The sequence below is a fragment of the Argopecten irradians genome, chromosome 13 (assembly GCF_041381155.1).
Source record: "Argopecten irradians isolate NY chromosome 13, Ai_NY, whole genome shotgun sequence".
NCBI classification, from domain to species: Eukaryota; Metazoa; Mollusca; class Bivalvia; order Pectinida; family Pectinidae; genus Argopecten; species Argopecten irradians.
In genome coordinates this window covers 22,454,136-22,474,212 of record NC_091146.1, presented here as the reverse complement: position 1 = coordinate 22,474,212, position 20,077 = coordinate 22,454,136, and the positions used below count along the sequence as shown (strand labels likewise).

Sequence of the window (20,077 nt, the reverse complement as noted above, 5' to 3'; positions counted from 1 at the left end):
CATGTCGGTGACGATTATTGATGAGACCTACTTTTCTATTGACAACATGAAGAGAACGTCCAGATATATATATAATATATTCATATTACAAGTTACATTTTTTAATTCAATAATAGTATATGGTGTGCAAAACTTCACAATTTGCATACCAATAGCCATAAAAGACACTCTTTGATATAAAGAACAAATTTAATAGCCAGTACATACTTTCCTCTCAAACCGTGAATTCAAATATAATAATAATAAACAATCAAAATCGTTCAAACTCATCTAAATTATGTCCAAATTTCATGAAATACATGGTATACTAATAATATAAGCCATGCTTTCAGTAGTTATACGACTTATTTATTTACCAAAACAAGAAATTTTGGTTCTGTGATATTTTTAAAATTTACAACCTGCTGCTTGTAACCGGTAATTTGAGCTACGGTGAAAATTGAAAACGTACCTGAATTCTGACATATTAAACTTGCCGTGATTGATGAATCAGCTAACAGGCATGCAATAAACCCCCATCAAGCTGATTTTCTGTGGTGTACAGTATGAAAACATCGTTGGTAGGCAAGGCAAAGGAGAGCCTGGGTTGTTTACATTTTCAAATACTTCCGTCAACACCTTCCTCTTTTTCCCGCGAAAAGTCACGTGATTAACAATGGGGATTCCCCGACCGGGATTCCCCTGTACATCAATAAACAAATCCTTGTCTCCGTGAGACGTTCTGCAAAAATTTCAACTGGTGAAGTTGTTAATTGATTTATTTGTATAACTGAAGTGTTTCTGGTGTTATTCTAAGATATTTTAATCAGCGACAGCGTATTTACCACAACGGTGTTTACTGTTGGTTTCCGGCATGCAGACTTTGCCTCAGTGAAGCTTTCAGCACAAATATTTCGACCAATTTTGATGTTGATGATTGATGAAAGTAAATAAATCAAGTATTCCTGGTTTTATTATTATGGAAAGAATGTTTACTCACAAGTATCAGTCTGACTAGCTATTTACGACAAAATTGTTTACTGTATACATATCGGTTTACGGCATGCAGCTTGGAGAACATGTTCACTACACGTGTGTTTATCACTAATTTGAACGATAATTTTCATACTTATGAAGTAGAGTGTTTGTTTAATCCAAGCTGGATAATGGGCCCCAGACCCCTTTTAATGGAATGTATGTATAGTTGTTTAATTGTATGTAAATTTAAAGGATTTATTTTGCAAGTACATCGATCTCTATCTGGATTTCAACACACCAATATTACAGGTATTTTCACGTAAAGCTGTTCTGAAAGTCATCAAAATTATTTCATAATGTTCTAAACATGGTTTTTAGCTCACCTGGCCCGAAGGGCCGGTGAGCTTATGTCATGGCGCGGCGTCCGTCGTCCGTCCGTCCGTCCGTCAACATTTCCTTTAAATCGCTACTAGTCATAGAGTTCTGCATGGATTGTAACCAAATTGGCCACAAACATCCTTGGGGGAAGGGGAACAGAACTTGTATAAATTTTGACTCTGGTCCCCTGGGGGCAGGAGGGGCGGGGTCCAATAGGGGAAATAGAGGTAAATCCTTTAAATCGCTACTAGTCAGAGTTCTGAATGGAATGTAACCAAATTTGGCCACAAACATCCTTGGGGGAAGGGGAACAGAACTTGTATAAATTTTGGCTCTGGTCCCCCGGGGGCAGGAGGGGCGGGGCCCAATAGGGGAAATAGAGGTAAATCCTTTAAATCGCTACTAGTCATAGAGTTCTGCATGGATTGTAACCAAATTTGGCCACAAACATCCTTGGGGGAAGGGGAACAGAACTTGTATAAATTTTGGCTCTGGACCCCATGGGGGCGGAGGGGTGGGGTGGGGCCCAAAAGGGGATTTAGAGGTTAATATTAAAATTCCTTCAGGAAAGAAACAATGAACCTGTATTCAGGACATTACTTGGCATTACAAACCAGGTGAGCGATACAGGCCCTCTGGGCCTCTAGTATTACATCCTGTAAGATGTGAAACGATTTTAAAATTGGCCATGTTTGGGAAGATTTAAGATAATGCCAAATGCAGGTGTGAAAATGTACATGTTAAGAGATGCCCTGTGATTTTGATTACCGTCATAAAAAAGCATATTTGTTTTTTATAATTTTCAAATAACTGCGATTATATGATGAACAGAAGATTATACAAATGTTGAAATGGAAAAATGAATATATATTTGAAGATAATCAAACGAAAATTTCTGAGGAAATTAGACACTTCCAATTGCAAGACTACATGTAATTTAATGCACAGAAAACACAGGAAAGAAGTACATTTGAGAATGTAGAATATATTCAAGTCTTAATATGTACATCAATCAATTTATCATAGTCACATATTAATCCATCCTAACATATTTCAGATACTTGGACCTGGCATGGAAAAATCCTAAGTCAAAAATAGGTACACTTTAGGTACTTTATAACATTCAGAAATGAAGTCAATATGAGGCACATTTTAGGTAGTCTAAAAAAAACTAAGTTGAAACTAGGTACATTATAGGTATTTCTAAAATATTCAAAGTCCACCATAGGCACATTTTAGGTACTTTGAGAATTTCAAAGTCCAAATTGGGTATGTTTTAGGTACTTTGAGAATTTCAAAGTCCAAATCGGGTACATTTTAGGTATATCTCAAAAACCATAGGTATCTTTTAGGTATACCTAAAACGTACCTATTCTGATAGGTACTTTTTAGGTAGCCTTTAGGTACACTTTAGGTATACCTCAAAGTACCTATTTTTCCCCTGGGTAACTAAAAGAGTGAAATCCGATGTTTCAAATACTCTAATTTATGCTCTAATAGCAGGTATCTTCATGTAATTATGAAAGAAAATCCACACAGAAATAAAAGTTTCGTATTTTTTTGAGGAGTTCAGTAACGAATAAGCTTTAATTAGATAACATTTTCCTGTAGTCTGTATCTTTGATATACTGTGAATTACAAAGTTTGTGACTGTAAAATGAAATTTTACGTAACAATTTAAGAAATCCTTGTTTAAAGTATTGGCGTATGTATACATACCGATGATTGATCATTACAAACATTGTGTTGTGTGTTGCTAACCGAATAAATTGAGATACATTTATTATAATGCCGTAAAACGTTTCAACATATAGTAGAAAGAATTTATTTTTGATATTATAAAAAAAATAAATATTGAGATATTAAGCAAAACAAACTATTTTTTTCAGACCGTGCGGTCGATTTCAATTTTTTTAATCGATATATAAGTAGATACTCCGATAAAGATATATAATTAGCCATGCCTTTGATTTGATGGTTATGTAATACCTGGACCAGGATTTCGTTTACCTGTACACAACGCCATTCATCGAATTCATCTGTAATTACCTGGCCGCGGGCAATTTGCTATTCGGTGGACTCTATCGAGTATTTGCTATTGTCTTACTGTCAATCAGGTTAGGACATCCGTTAATTGGATTGTGATTTGAATTATGGAAACCCCGTACATCTATGCTCTAGGTTTTTCATTGTCACCTCCAATTTTAAAAAGAAGATGTAAAAGCAAATGGAAATACAATATCCTTGATCATACCTAGGAATATATATTAAATATATATATATGTCGTAAACAGGTAAAACAATAATGGAAGTTGACTTATTCAGAAACAAAAATTGTTCAAGGAACTATTTCAACTAAAGATTTAACCTTAACAATTATTCCAGTCAAGTACTGTAATAACGGAATCGTGGCATATAGCAGTCTTCCATAATTACTTAGGTATTAGTAAAAATTCTAAGCATGTATTTCACCTTTTCGAATCTACCTGTATAGTCATACAAGAAGGGTTACAGCATTACCACACTAAATATATTTCTTTAAATATCACTAAGTATATTTTTGAAAAGGTACAAACTATTATATCTATTTATAATGCCTGTATGCAAGTAATTTCATTTTTCATTTGGACACTATATGTGGTTACTTTTCATATTTCATACTATTAAATTTCGGTATGATATACAAAAGGATCGACAATCAGTATACTATTTTAAGGATTTAGGATAATTTTGAAATAATGAATTTAAATCTACACTTGTACTGTAATTTAGAAACATATGTAAGAAATATCATTGATGTATTTCTGCTTTTTAATAAACATTATGGATAAAGTTTCAAAGGCAACAATATAGATATACATTTTATTTTCGGTATAAGTTCGGTACTGTTATTCCAATATCACATAACTGATAACCGTCCACATTTTATTTTTACTCAAAAACTGCCGTGTTTGCATCGTTATGACAGAAGTGTGAAATAAAAACACGGATTCTAGATATATTCATGCTAAATTATGGGTTTTACTCGTAAAAAGATAGTGTTATATCATAATGGTTTTTTTTGGCGAGGGTCACCTCGCCATTGTGATCGTGGTTGCAAAATTCTCTTACAGTCAATTTCCTCAATATGATTGGCTTAGAAATTGCTCGCAGATACTAGCGCTCCTAGCGGCAGCGTATTCAACAACTTTGATTTTACCGGGAATTTTAAATAGCAAATTTTGAATATGAAAGTTACTGAAATAAGCGTATCTGTAACGTAGAAATCGGAATAGTATATTACGGCTTTCATAACCTTACTATATACACTATCCAAAAGATCTTCTGTTTGAAAATTTTCACCTGAATTGTTTACAAAGTATCTAGACTTTTCGTCCCCAAAATGGTGTTTACAATGAATGAAGACGTTTCGTCCCAAAAATGCTTCGCTCCGAAGCTGGTTCCCCCTAGACGTTTACTCCCTATTAGTGACAGTTATCCCGCAACGGAAAAAAAATGAAATCAATATTTCACCTCGAACATCAAAATTGATACTATAATGAATTTTGTAATTTGAATCAAATTTGTCTCGGAGCAAATACATTTCATGGCGAAATGGAGATGCTATCACGGCTGTGTTATGGCACATGGCCTTACTACAATGGAAGAAAGACAACTCTAACAAAATTTTGGACAAACTTGGTCTACTGATAAAATAGCACGTGACAGACGGTGAACATTTTGTAAATGTACAAGGTGGCGTAATCTTAAAACTAACGGCAGTTAATAAGGTATGAATATTTACCGCATCCATAATTATCGATAATTTCATAAGCACATGTATAAATATCAGATTATATCTAACGTTATATACTAAAGCACGTTCAGAGATTACCACTAAACCATACTTTAAAACATTTTAGTTATTTTCACCACAGGAGCTTGACGTTCTGATCATATACATACAGCATATTCATTAAACTAGGTAATACGAAGTAAATTTTTGGCCGAATGACATAAATCATATATGGAATGTTCATATAACTCGAAGTGATATTTTTTGAACTACTAGATCGACGAAAATGTCGATTTCTTTTTCATAATTCTTCCGTAAAACAGCACTTAAAAAGCTGTTTCAATCTGTAAAAATGTAGAGAAAACTGTTAATTGTTTAGCAATTATCCTGAGTTATATTTTACCAACAAGCATCAGAGATTAGCAATTAAAACTTACATAAACATACTCCCGACGCTTGCATTGTGTGATCACTCGAGCGGAACTAATCTACCATCTGACACAGTCTTACAAATGCAATCGCACAAATGCCCACATGATCACTGTTTTTAGTGCGATTACATCTTAGGGTGTAACAATGTTATTTTTTTTTAACTTTTTACTCAACAAAATAGACTTTACGCTTTTCATGATCAGCACCATCATTTTCTGTATAACTTATTAATTTACCACTGTACCCATGCATATGATACGTGTGTATATTTATACTTCTTTGTGCACATTATATAACAACTGCTATATTACAATCAATTTATGAAGGACAAAACTCTTACATGTAAGAACAGGAGGACTGAAGAACAACGGGAATTAAACTTCAATAATATTTCCTCTATGCTGGTATTGATATTTATGATTAAAATGTTTAATTATATGATATCAGCCTTTTCAGTAATTACTCTGTTAATACATTTATTGTTTCCTTATGTTTAACAGAATGTCAGCACGCATGTATCATTTCAACTGGAAACAGTCTAGGAGAAGAATTGTGTGAACAAAAAGAAGTAATTTTCAACTGTGGAAGCTTAATATTGTAATCATTTTCAATCCGAAAATAATTACTATCATCATCTTCAAATTCCTTATTGTGAATTTAACTGTAATGTGATTTAAGCATATACCTGATATTTGTTTATATTCTATGACATGTACATGCTTGAAATGAAATGAATAAATAAAAGATTATTTAAATTTAAAACACAATATGACATTAGCTGTTTATATTTTTTGTCGAAAACATATTAAGCTTATCGTTCATAACACACTAATCATCACCTTCGAGACAATTTAATGAAAATCAATTAAACATTAATTTGTATAACACAGGTCGTCTTATGTTTTCCCCGCCTTGACTATCAATGTTCCCTGATCACTCTGAAAGTATTGATTTTACCTTTTTTTTGGTCACCACATGAACTGCCTTTAAATCAATCACACCAATGAGACATACATTTACTACATTCATTATAACTCTGTAAGGCAATTATGCAAGATCAGCGAACATTGTTGATTTACCTTGAATATCTACATGCACAGTATGGTACCATATGTAACAGGAGAGGAGAAAATGTAGCGGCAAGACCGGGATTTGATCCCGGGACTCTCCGAACACTAGCTTATCATGAGTGCTCTACCGACTGAACTACCTGGTCATCGATAATCGACCCAGTCCAGTCCCGCTACACTCCTCCCTCCTTTTTTGAATACATACGAGACCCTTTCAAACACCACAGCCGTTGGTTATTTAGTTGGATGCCAATTCTGTAACAGGAGAGAAGAAAATGTAGCTCTTCCGACTGAGCTACCTGATCACCGATAATCAACCCAGTCTGATCCCGCTACAAATATTTATCTGGTTATTTTATCTCCCTTCCTATTTTCAATCTACCTTTATGACTTAGAATCTTACCTGGTGGAAAAGAATATTTTGTCTTACAAATCTTGACAAATTATGCACACTGTGATTGTTGGAAGCTAAACTACGTATCCGCTAGCTGATTGCTGTTGATTGTTAATGATCTCAAACACACTAATTACTTATTGTGCCAATTTAAGTAAATATATTCTACTCTTTTCAAATATTTCTGATTACTATTCATGTGTAATATCTTAAACATTGACATGTGCAAGGAGAACGGCGGTCCAGACCGCCGATGTTTTGGACATCTGCTAGATATTTCAGTTTCAGGTTACGGTGGCCAATAAAAGAAAACAAACACAATGCAGTTTTCATATGTTATTTCTTCTAAATACAACATTTTTTGTGCAAGTTGTCAAGCATTTATGGGGAATATTTTGCATTGAAATTGTCACCTTCATACATCGGTTTTGGGACTCCCTGGACATTGTTTTTCCCCATTTTTTTGATGCGCTAAATATACTGATAGTAGATTTTTTAAGCATTTTCAGCCCTAAAAAGTACCTGCGCAAATTATACCAGTTTTTACGGTATATGATATTGGAATATATCCCAAACTTTTTATCATATTATTTGCCAATAACACTGTTATGATATCAGAAATATCTGATGGTCTACAACAAATGTTACATGAATTTTAACAATATTGCATAACATGGAAATTAGAGCTTAATATCAGAAAGATAAAAATTGTGATATTCTCAAGACGTAAATCGGTACAACAACACCAGTTGATGTTATGGAATACAGAATTAGATTTATAAGAATTGTTTACATATCTAGGTACAGAAAATAATGTTAATGGTAGCGTTTTTAAAGAAAGGAAAAAAACCTGCTGAACAAACAATTAAATCGGTGTTTGCTATTTATAAGAAATAAAGGAATGCATCTCTTCCTGTTCATCTTAAACTGAAAATATTTGATTCACTTGTAATGACAGTTTTATTTTACTCATCAGAGGTATGGGGATTTGAAAATAAAAAGTGTAGAAAAATTCATTTGTAATTTTGTAAAACAATCCTGAAGTTAAGAAAGTGTACAAACAATTTCATGGTCTATGGTGAGCTAACAAGTTATCCGGTTTGAATTGAAGTTCGGATACAATGTATATCAATCAACTTGCTGTTTTACAAAAGAATAATTACAAAACTTGTTAAAAGTAGATCAATTCACCAATTTATTCAAAAGTCACATGGTGATATTGATAAGTCTTCTAGAGGACAGACATTCTATATCTAAAACATTTTGACATAGAAAAGTTTGCCTCTTGTCTTTCTCTGCTGCAAAACAATACTTGTTAACTGATACTGTACGTGGTCCCAGGAACTTGATGACAATAGTCATTAAGAATGGATATTTTCATTAACATCAAATTAACAAGGAAAATGCTAAAGGTGTTATAAAATCATTTGACATATAACATCATAGGAAATATTAGAATGGGCTTCCAAGATTTTAGTATGTGTCTCTTATTTTACACCTTGGTGTCCAAGGAATCCTCAAAAGTCCAAACTGGAAGGAACACCAGCCAAACTTATTTCTTATTGAACAAAACTACAGTAGTATTGACCTTAGAAATATATTCCTCCTATCCTCGAGACCGAGCCATTTAGTACTTTCAGTACTTTGATTTTCAATTGCAAAGAAATTTACATAATATGTTATCTAAATCTCAGTCCAGACTGATCCGAACTTCATTCTCATATTGCTATCAAATTGGACTGATTATCTAATCTAAAGTTAGATATATGCTTGTTTCAATGTTTGAAATGGTGTAAATGGAATGTTTTGAAACTGAAAATATCTACATCATAAAGCTGGAATAACCATTTACACGAAAAACTCAAATTGTAGATCTAACGTATACGTGTATGTGCTGTATAGATGTAACATAAATGTCGACATCACAAGACCACGTGACCGCCTAGCTCATTATCTCTGAACCGTAGTCGACACTACCCGTAAATCTTGACCAAAACCAACCGATAGCGCTAAAAGCTAGGCTTTTCGTTGGGTGGAACTTAATTTTTCATTCATCCAAAGCAATATCCTTATGTATTATCAAAAAAAAAAAAAACAAATCCTTTAAAGTGTACCCGGAACGAAACGTAATATAAATCTAAATTTAATGCATTTGTTCCAAAAATAAACAAATCGAAAACTGTATCAAAATCGGCCCTTCCAGTACCGAGATATCGACGCCGAATGTGGGCGATTTGCACCTGCCGATCGAATGCTAATTAGCATTCTCCTCACTTCCGGTGAATTGGAACTCTTCTGTTTGTGACGTCACAAGTTTAACGAAATGGCGGCTAACACAGTAGATAGTAATGATAGTACCGGGTCAGAGTGCGATTTAAGCATGAGTTTCAATGAGTCTGACTGTGACACAGATTATACTCAGGAAGATGGAATCCAGCCGTATCAGTTTGAGCCAATTATTGAGTCAAACGCGAGCGATAGCGAGAGTGACGCTGAAAATGATCCTGACGAAGACCGCTTGGGCAATACGGACTGGTAAGCGAGACCATATGAATAGACAAATTACCAAAACCAATAAATATGCTTTTGAAACCTTTCTAACGTTACTATGAAATATAAACGACAGACTATCGACAAATTGTTACATGTAATTTTATTATCAGGTAAATTTTCAAAAAAAACAACAACAACAAAACATATCTGACTAGTCCGTGCATATGATTCACTATGATTCAGTGATATTGTTCTATACTGGTTATATTATTTACATGTACTTTTCTAATTGTCATGACACGCAATTTGATTCAATTTTAATGACAAAGCATCCAGTTGACTAAAAGAATGATGGGCGCTTATCTTATCATTAAATAGAAATTTTCATCGACACATACTTTTAATAAAATTTCTTGGATATAAACGCACTCTCAAGGTCTGCTAGAAGCCGTGGATTACATAACGCATTCCCCTAAATGCCAGCAAAATATCCGTCGAAGATCAATTGGCAATTATAACTTATGACCCCGATCTAAGCTCATGTTTGGGTCATTCTCTATTGCCAGACTTGTCAGAATAATGTCTCCTAAAACCCCCACGTTGCTTTATATTACATGTAAAACCCTCTCTTGACTATAGACATCATGATAAAAAGTAGTTGTTTAGATATCCTCTACAACCCGTAATCAACAGTAAAGTAGACTAAATATGTTGTGTCACCAGAAGCAAGGAACATCTGTTTCTGATGCTGGACTACCGTGGACTATTGATGATGGTAAACATCCAATTAGCTGATGCATAACATTTTAGTTACTCAATCATTACAGAATTCAACTGAGTAATCGCTACAGCATTCAAACTGAATATTATTTGAAAGTTTAATGTCAAGTTCTGTTTATTGTAGGTGTCGATGCCGGAGATGCCACATTATGACCACTCTGTCTGAATGTGTGTGTTGTGACGAGTTGATGAGAGTACAAGAAACAAGGGACGAGATAGATGGAATCGCTTGTATAACTGAACACCCAGGATTCCGTACAGTATGTCTGGACGTGTTTGTACTACGGACCGCGTACGAGGGTTACAAGCAGTACCACAATGGAAATATACCAGAAAGTCCAAAGTAATTGTATTTTCAAGTTGTAAAATAGTTTCAATTAAACTGCAATAACTGAATCATGAATCCGAAAATGTAAGAAAAAAACACCCTTTTAATTATACCAATAACACACACACAAGCTACTTTTCCTGCCTTGAGGAAAGTCATGATTATGAGAATGTCGCAACATAAAATATCACTCTTTGTATTTTCTTTTTCAGGCGATACAGATACACAGCATATCGTCAACTGGTTCGTTGGTGTTGGGGATTTTTAGGGAAAAATGTTAGAGTTCCACTTCCTTCATGTGCTGTGAATTTGATACGGTCAACATTTCCAGCAGATGATGATGTCTATACAGGCTTCAACTACTCGCAGTGACAGAATCTGGACTGAAATATTGACACTGCATGTTCCTTCACAGGTCTCTCAAAAGAACTGCAGAGAGGTGGAGGGGCATTTGGAAGAATGTGCTGCTTTGCCTTTGCCATTGTGGAATCCTCTGTTCTTACCAGCACGTTGTGTCTCAATTCCTGGACATAATCTGTAAAATAAACAGTATCCATTTTGACTTGCATAAATATAAAATTATGAAATTTGTCTTTATGATATGATGGAAATACAATAAAGAAACTTCAATACCAATTGTGTTCATTTTTTTCTAATATACATCTCGCTTAAATAAGAAAAAGTTTGAATTTTAATGGGATGCCTGTAACGAGTTCATATTTACTTACTGAACGTTGGCTGTGTCTTTACCTCTCTTAAAGTATAGCCACCTTTTTTGTGTTTGGGAAAGGTGATCTTGAAGGAAAGATCTCCTTGACTGGTCACTGCCTGATTCCTCCCAACATTTTCATTAAAATGCAAAGCGGCTAGAACAAGCCTGAAAACAAAATGATAAAATAAAAATTATATACTTATTCTTTTTATCATTTTTCTCCAGCAGCTGTTATTATAAATACAAGACATTACCAATGAGCATATAAGAATATATTTTTTAAACAAGGAAATGTTTGTTATTTTTGTTTTAAATTTCAAGCCTGTTGCCATTTTCGTTTGACTGGTGCCATATTTAGCAGTAAGCCGAGTTACCTGCAAAGCATCCCATTAAATGAGAACCCATGCATCTTTGGGGCGAAGTGGTTGACCACTGAGTGGTATCCCTCCAGTTCGGAAGTCTGGTGGCCTGTGGACAACATCGGGATGTCCAGTTTCATCTGTCTCGAGCCAATAAGTGCCTCCAACTTCACCATGCTTTTGCTTCCTGATAAAAGATCATTACATTGTTAAGCTTAAGTAATAATATAATATTAATATGATTAGATATTTATTAAAAACAGCAACAAGATGAATATTTTTGATTGAGTTTACGTTCAGAACAATAACATATGCATTAGGCTATATCCTAAAACCTATCTTTTCTTTCTGAGAAACTAAGAAATAAGCAAACTATTACAGAATTCTCAAGCAAATGTACCTGATTTTAGCCATTTCCTTCGTCTTTCTTGTCCACCAAGGTCTGGATGTAGGCATCGAGGAAAACGGCTGCCATGTCCTTCATGGATGTCTTGAACATGGTTCTCCAAAGAGGCCCATTTCTGCCACATTACTTCTGCATCTGCATCGGGAGTGGAAGCAGCTACCCAGTAAAGGTGGTTGGAAATGCTTTTGATCCAATCATGAAGTTCTTTGCAATCTTTCTCTTTTGACAGGGCTAGCAGTTTCTTTTTTAGACCTGCAAAATCAAACCATTCCATATTTATAATGTGAACAACATACTTTTCATGTTGAAGATATATGGACTAACTTATATCAAATAAAATTTTCGAATCTACCAGGGTATGGAAAAAATGTCACCTAAAAAGGCTGAAAGTATGTTATACAGGATGAATACATTTTCTTCCATTATTTATTTGTTGCTGGGATACATGATGTCAACAATATTAATGGCGTCTTACTCATGAAAAATAAGTTGTGTTGAATGTACATTTTATCTTTCCTGGCCCCGATTTCTCGAAACAAACTTAAGTCAAAAACTGACTTCAGTCATTAACTGCAATAAAGGTTACATAAGGAGAAAAACTTAAGTTTTAACTTAAGTCTACACTTTTGTTTCGAGAAATCGGGGCCAGGTTTCTTTTTATGATGTCACGGCTGTTATTTACTTAAAACGTAATTAATATTCTTGATGTGATGTATCACAAAAAAATACCGGAAACTAAAACAAACCTTTCGCAACATGCCAAACATCCACACAGTGTTTTGTGTTGACCATGTTTTCCCTAACCCACTTCCTTATCTGGACGTGTCGGTCAGTCACAATAGTGTCAATCTCTAAGTGGTGATGATCCTGAAGAAAGGCAATACTCCTGGCAAGTCCCTCTTTCTCCATATGACAACTGGATTTTACTTCATTACTCTGCAACAGATAAGATTGTGAATATTACAACAAGGTCATTACAAGATATATCTCCCTTTCAAAAATCAATCTTAACAAAATGATATTTCACCATTTGTCACACTACTTACTTTACTGGCACATTATACAGGAGCTATAGACTACACCTGTTGTTTTTCAGGCTTATCACTGCTTGAAAACTAAGTTCATTTAGAGACAATATCTTTATAAGTAGTAGCTGGTGGCTATCTCACTAACACATAAGTTTCATGCAATCAAGACTTCATACTCCTAGGATTTTTCTGAAACTTCAAGACCAATGCTGTAAACAGCTTGGCTATGAAGGTCCCACAACTACACAGAAAAAGATGTAATTTGTTTGAAATTATATTTGACGCATAGCCTGATCATTTTCAACTTACCTGAACTAGTTGCAGGTCTAGAATCCGTCCGTCCTCCAAGTCCATGATGGAATAGCTACCGTATTTGGCTGAATGACCTGGAGTGTCACAGCGTCCATCTCCGCCAACACATATTCTCCTTCCTTCCAGCTGAATTTCTTGGAGATGTTCCATTTGATTCCTTTTCCAAACATCAAGAATGGCTGGCTGAAGGTAATGCCTCTGGTGGTTCAGGAATGTGTCGGCAGCAATGCAAGCAACATCCATTATCTGAAAGATCCTCAATGCTTTAGATGGGAGAGATCCTGAAAAGAGGATTCCGCAAGACATCATTAGATTTCCTGAGGGGATGGACCCAATCAGCGGTTGGCTGTTCCACTGCCAGGTGTAACCACATACTCCACAATTCTGTTCCACTTTGACCATAGTACCACACACTTGTGTCACATCACCCAAAGCAGGAGAGGAACAATGGAAGCATTTGTTGAACAACTGCATGAGACGACATTCAGACACTAATAAAAGTCTGTTGTTTGGCGATGATCTGTAAAACATCAAATGAAAACTAAAAATTAGACACTAGATGTTCACAAAACTTTAGTGAACATATCTTTGATTACTTCTATGATGTTTAATAAAACATTATATATTTTTTCTATCATATTTATTAGACTATAGAAACAGTTTAATATAAGAATTTTCCAATATTGAACAAAATTTTGCAAAATGTTCCGTTACAATTCAATGAACAATATCTAAGGTAACTGTTACACAGCTACTGTTACATGAAAATTATGGACAAACGAAAATATTTGTATATTACACAATATAATGAAATGCTAATCATAAAAGCCACAAGAAATATTTTGTGTTATTTGGTGTTATGTTATAAACTTACACATCCTCGTCATCGATATCACAGTGTTCTGCATTGTGATCCGACTCTGAAGGGATGTACGACTGATCATTTGGATCCTCATGCTGCTGTATGTGTGATGATGTCCATGACAGGTCAAGGTCCTCGGGTGGGGTTGACTGCACATCAGTTGACTGAGGAGCACTCGGTCTCAGGATGTTGCACTGGACTTCTACACTTTTCATTTTTGGCTTTTCTGGCATAGTCTGACATCCTAACAAAACAACATTCAAATAATAAACAACCACACAAAAACAATTACTGTGAAACCTGTCCTAATCCGACACCTTACTTTTCCGACACCCTGTCAAATCTGACACTGTGTCATATTCCCATATTCCAAGTGTAGTTACAATACCTGACTTTTTTGACACCATGTATAATCTGACCAAAAGAGTCGTTTCCCTTTTGTGTCAGATTAGACAGGTTTCACTGAAGTTAATGCTACTAGTAAGGTAACTGCATAAGCCTGATTCAATGTATTTGAATACAGAACTCGTTACAAAATGGCACTAGCATTAGGTTATAAATGCAAGTATAGGTGCAGTAATATGTCATTTCTATTAAATCTAATGCAGATCCTTATGACAAACAACTGTTTCTTAAATTTCTTTTGAAATATTTCCACCTTGCTAAATAATTTGAATGCATGACTAACATGTATAATTTTTATTCAATTTTTAACAATTTTAAAATAAAATAACAGTTCTATAATTATCAACTGTATAATTTGTCTACACGTTTGTACCGGTAAGTCAAATATGGAGAAGTTATCTCAATACCTTTTTCCATCACATGGGGTTTCACTTGAATGCGGACAGTCCTTGACTTTGGCCGTTTAAATGACATCTGTGTCGAACATGTCCTTGATTGTGGCGTCTCTGGTGTAGTCTAAATAAATTCAATTTTTTTTTATTAAAGTAAAGTATCATATGACAGAGGAAAAGACACATATGGAACATATTAGTACAGGGTGTCAAGAGACTCGACACATAAAATTATATTCAAAACAATTGTTAGAATAATTAATATTGTTTTAAAACTACTATTTGTGAAGTGAGCTACAAAGGCAATTAGTTGGATTACTTTTGAATTTTTTTCATTTGATGCAGAAATAAAGATAACTAAATTTATAACTACTGAAAGGTATGGTTTCTGTGTATAGATACTGCCAACTGGAGTTTTTTTCCTTCAAATTGAGAATAATATACTTTTGAAATTTACCTGTGCAAAAGTACTAATTGTGAGTGCTTCATCTTCGTCAATGTCCATATGTGTTCCCTCGGCCTCAGTCAGTGTTGACTCTTGCATTGGATCTGTGGCAGTTTCGTTAAACATACCGCTGTTTTGGTACTTCAGGGCAACCTGTTGAAATTAAAATCCATGTTATAAAGATCAAATGTGCAATGTGAAAGCTGATACATGTATCGGGCCACACAACATGATAATTTATTTCAATACTATATGGACCAAAATTAAAAAATTAAAAAAAGATACCCTAACTCTGAAAATGTTTGATATAAATTATATACATTTAGATAAATGTATTTTTTGCCAGTTTGTTAAACTCAAAACTGTTATGAATAAATGAATAACATTTTATAATTTTCATATAAATCGCTGGTATCAGCATGGTGGTACTCATAGTAAACTACATGCAATTGGTATTGTTTTAAAAATATATATCTAGGGCATCGATATGTCTTCTTGATTAACTCAATTCCAGAAACATTCACGAGTTTCTATGCTTTACTTGGGCCTTGTTTATGATATATCTAACTAGCAACAGTACTGTTATACCCAGCAGTCTGTACATGACTTTTAGAAGTGTTTATGAGGGATAATTTTGTTACACAAATGCAGGATTCTGTGTAATGAAAATTGATAAAGTTGTTTTAACATTGTTATCAAAAAAGGGAGTCATAATTTTTACATGGCATCATCACTAATACAACTTTCCACATTATTACTCAAATGGAAACACATTTTATTATCTAAATGTTTGTAAAAGTTACAAACAAATTCATCTCAATAGCTTACTATGGGGCTAAAAATAGAACACAGGTAAAATTCAATCAACCATGACATTTGCACTAAATTTCCCTGATAGCTATACAGTACCAGAAACATATACATATGTGTTTCTGGCTATGCACTGTAGTTAGTCTAGAGCACCTAAATTGTCACTTTATAACAAAGTGAGATAATAGAATCCAATAGTTCATACACAAAAACAAAGTCTTCATCAATTAAATGGCTATCTGAAAATTATGACGCCCTTTTTTATGCAAATTTTTAAAACAAGTTTATCCATTTTCATTTCACAGAATCCTGCATTTGCGTAACATAATTATCCCTCAAATACAGGACTATTACTCAAATGCAGGACTATCCTGTATCTACGGGAGTGTCCCAAACCTGATAAATGCACAGGTGCCTGGGGTTAGGAATTAATTATTATGCAATAGTATTATATAATGGGCCGAATTACACACAGATATGTACCTGTGGATAAATGTACTTACTCTAATTCGTTCTCGTTTAATGAATGCTTTTCTGAGTTTCTTGACCTTGGGTGTCGACTGGTGTAGGGGCGCAAAAGAATCGGGACCTAAATGCAGTTCACCGTAGGTATTGCACTGGATTGTCGGAACAGCATCATCATTAAGTTTCCTCTTCTTCGGAGGAGTCTGACCTAGTTTTATCATGATGCTGTATTTGGCTGGATATGCGTTTTCATCGAAGTGTTTCGAACACAGATAGGAAAACTTAGTTGGCCCTTTCCATTTGTCTCTTTTCTTCTGAACAAATTGAGTCCACTTTTTACAGATATCCGGCCGGTTCATTGGAAACGCATGCAGCGAGACCCCATCTGCATGCATGTTCGAACAGCCATACAGAACACATCGTTTACCTCCTCGACTCATTTTGCAGCACTTCAGTGTACGATAAAAGTCTGTTTACTTATTTGTAGAATATGTCCTTTGCAAATATAAAAATGTGGTTAAAAAACAACGACGCAACACTTACGTCCCAGCGATAAACGACACCTAGGCCCTACATCACAGCATGTTTTCAATCGCTTTTTCCATGTAATCCAATATGGCTGATCTAATCCCGTTAAACTTGTGACGTCACACGTCAAAGGTCACCGATACGGGGTCAGCAGCTTCGGGCTACAGGTATGCTTTTACGAAATATCGTTATTACTCCAAAACGAAACTCGCTACGAAATTCGCGTTTTCTGCATTTTCAGTTTTGACCAATTTATAATTTACCTACCCTAATATAGCAAATTATTCCGGGTACACTTTAACAGTGTAAGGTGAAGTCCATGACAATTTTCTCTCAAGGGATATTCCATTAAAAAATCTAACCCAACTTAGGATATAAGGTATAAACATTGATACCCCCGATTTCAATTTCAGAAGTTAAAACTGGATTGGAATATTACATTTTGTTGCAATGAAAGTACTAGTTAATATCTTAACGGAATATCCCTTTGTATAGAATATACAACATCTGCAAATAAACAAGATATTGTCTTCACAGTTTTACAGATCAAGTGTCTCTTTTAGACAGATAAAACTTTTAACTTATCATATAGGCCTAACATTCAAGCATACCATGTATCTACATCAACTATCGAGTGAACACATCTGCAGATAACCCTTTACCACACGCAAACTATCATGCTTCAATGAGGAAAGTAGATATCTATACAATGTTCAACACGAACACTGTTGTAACATCTGTCAAGTGTATGCACCATCTTAATGGCACTTTGTGAAGTTTTCAGTCTGGATTGATAATACTTTTTTAAAGTTGGATTTATTTACTTTTATGTTTATTTTTAGCCCACCATCATCAGATGGTGGGCTATTCAAATCGCCTTTCGTCCGTGGTCCGTCGTCCGTCCGTCCTTCCGTCCGTCCGTCCGTCCGTCCGTCCGTTAACAATTCTTGTTACCGCTATTTCTCTAAAAGTACTGAAGGGATCTTTCTCAAATTTCATATGTAGGTTCCCCTAGGACCCTAGTTGTGCATATTGCATTTTGGGACTGATCGGTCAACAAGATGGCCGCCAGGCAGCCATCTTGGATTTTGATAGTTAAAGTTTGTTACCGCTATTTCTCAGAAAGTACTGAAGGGATCTTTCTCAAATTTCATATGTAGGTTCCCCTAGGACCCTAGTTGTGCATATTGCATTTTGGGACTGATCGGTCAACAAGATGGCCGACCAGCCGCCATCTTGGATTTTGATAGTTAAAGTTTGTTACCGCTAATTCTCAGAAAGTACTAAAGGGATCTTTCTCAAATTTCATATGTAGGTTCCCCTAGGACCCTAGTTGTGCATATTGCATTTTGGGACTGATCGGTCAACAAGATGGCCGCCAGGTAGCCATCTTGGATTTTGATAGTTAAAGTTTGTTACCGCTATTTCTCAGAAAGCACTGAAGGGATCTTTCTCAAATTTCATATGTAGGTTCCCCTAGGACCCCAGTTGTGCATATTGCATTTTGGGACTGATCGGTCAACAAGATGGCCGACCGGTGGCCATCTTGGATTTTGATAGTTAAAGTTTGTTACCGCTATTTCTCAGAAAGTACTGAAGAGATTCTTTATCAAATTTCATATGTAGGTTCCCCTAGGGCCCCAGTTGTGCATATTGCATTTTGGGACTGATCGGTCAACAAGATGGCCGACTGGTGGCCATCTTGGATTTTGATAGTTAAAGTTTGTTACCGCTATTTCTCAGAAAGCACTGAAGGGATCTTTCTCAAATTTCATATGTAGGTTCCCCTAGGACCCCAGTTGTGCATATTGCATTTTGGGACTGATCGGTCAACAAGATGGTCGACCGGTGGCCATCTTGGATTTTGATAGTTAAAGTTTGTTACCGCTATTTCTCAGAAAGTTTGAAGGGATTGTTCTCAAATATCATATGTAGGTTCCTCTAGGACCCTAGTTCTGCCTATTGCATTTTGCGACCACCATCTTGGATTTTGATAGTTTAAAGTTTGAAAAGCAGAAAAAAGAATTGTAAGTTTGAAAAGCAGAGAAAAGATCCCTCTTTCATTTGTCAGACATAGATCAATCTTTGGTGGGCGCCAAGATCCCTCTGGGATCTCTTGTTGAGAAATGTTTTGTTAATAATGTTGCTTCAGAATGAATCAAACTACACAATGATGCTATCATTTCCAAATATTATTCGACATTAGAACGTTTACATGTCAGAAAATGGGCGATTTTCTCTGTCGGAAATACTCAAAATATTGCCGATTTTTTTATAAATTAAAAAAAACAATATATGCACAAATTACCTGAATATCGTAAACAAACTAATTAATATCTGTATCGTGGCTCCATCAATATACTTGTTCTGTAAAACAGGTATTTCTGCTTTGTCCATGCCGATTCACCGTCCGTTCACCGCTTCTTTCACTTTCTATCGTTCCGAGTAGTGTGTTTATTGTAGGATGTTAGTACATTATTTGCCGTTGAAAATACAGGAAAATAATCTCATCAACTTTAAATGAAGTATATTAAAGGTTTATTGAAGTTTTGACAACAACTTTTTAACAAAATAATCAACACTCACGGCTGTTAACTCGCCAGCCATTCCAGGACCAACACGGCGTCAGGTAATGGCGATAGTACGTGACCTCGCCGTTCTTCATGAACGTCAGATTTTCGTTCGGTCAAATTGAATAAAACATCGTCTAAATCATTGTCAGATTATATCCTTTTAGGCCTGTGAT

At 35.1% G+C, this 20,077-nt stretch overlaps 2 protein-coding genes across 2 annotated transcripts; one reads left to right on the top strand and one right to left on the bottom strand.

Annotated features, from left to right (window-relative positions):
- Positions 1-8,717: 8,717 nt before the first annotated feature.
- LOC138306365 (uncharacterized) lies at positions 8,718-18,141 on the bottom strand. Its single transcript, XM_069246805.1, has 10 exons — positions 16,842-18,141; positions 15,541-15,681; positions 15,099-15,207; positions 14,299-14,530; positions 13,422-13,944; positions 12,831-13,020; positions 12,079-12,336; positions 11,694-11,865; positions 11,336-11,484; positions 8,718-11,142 (listed from the first exon to the last, which is right to left on the bottom strand). The coding sequence occupies exons 1-10, from the start codon at positions 17,241-17,243 to the stop codon at positions 10,967-10,969; spliced, it is 2,352 nt and encodes a 783-aa protein (XP_069102906.1). The 5' UTR covers positions 17,244-18,141; the 3' UTR covers positions 8,718-10,966.
- LOC138305709 (uncharacterized) lies at positions 9,330-10,626 on the top strand. Its single transcript, XM_069245991.1, has 2 exons — positions 9,330-9,541; positions 10,404-10,626. Exons 1-2 carry the CDS (start codon positions 9,330-9,332, stop codon positions 10,624-10,626), a joined length of 435 nt encoding a protein of 144 aa, XP_069102092.1.
- Positions 18,142-20,077: the final 1,936 nt, after the last annotated feature.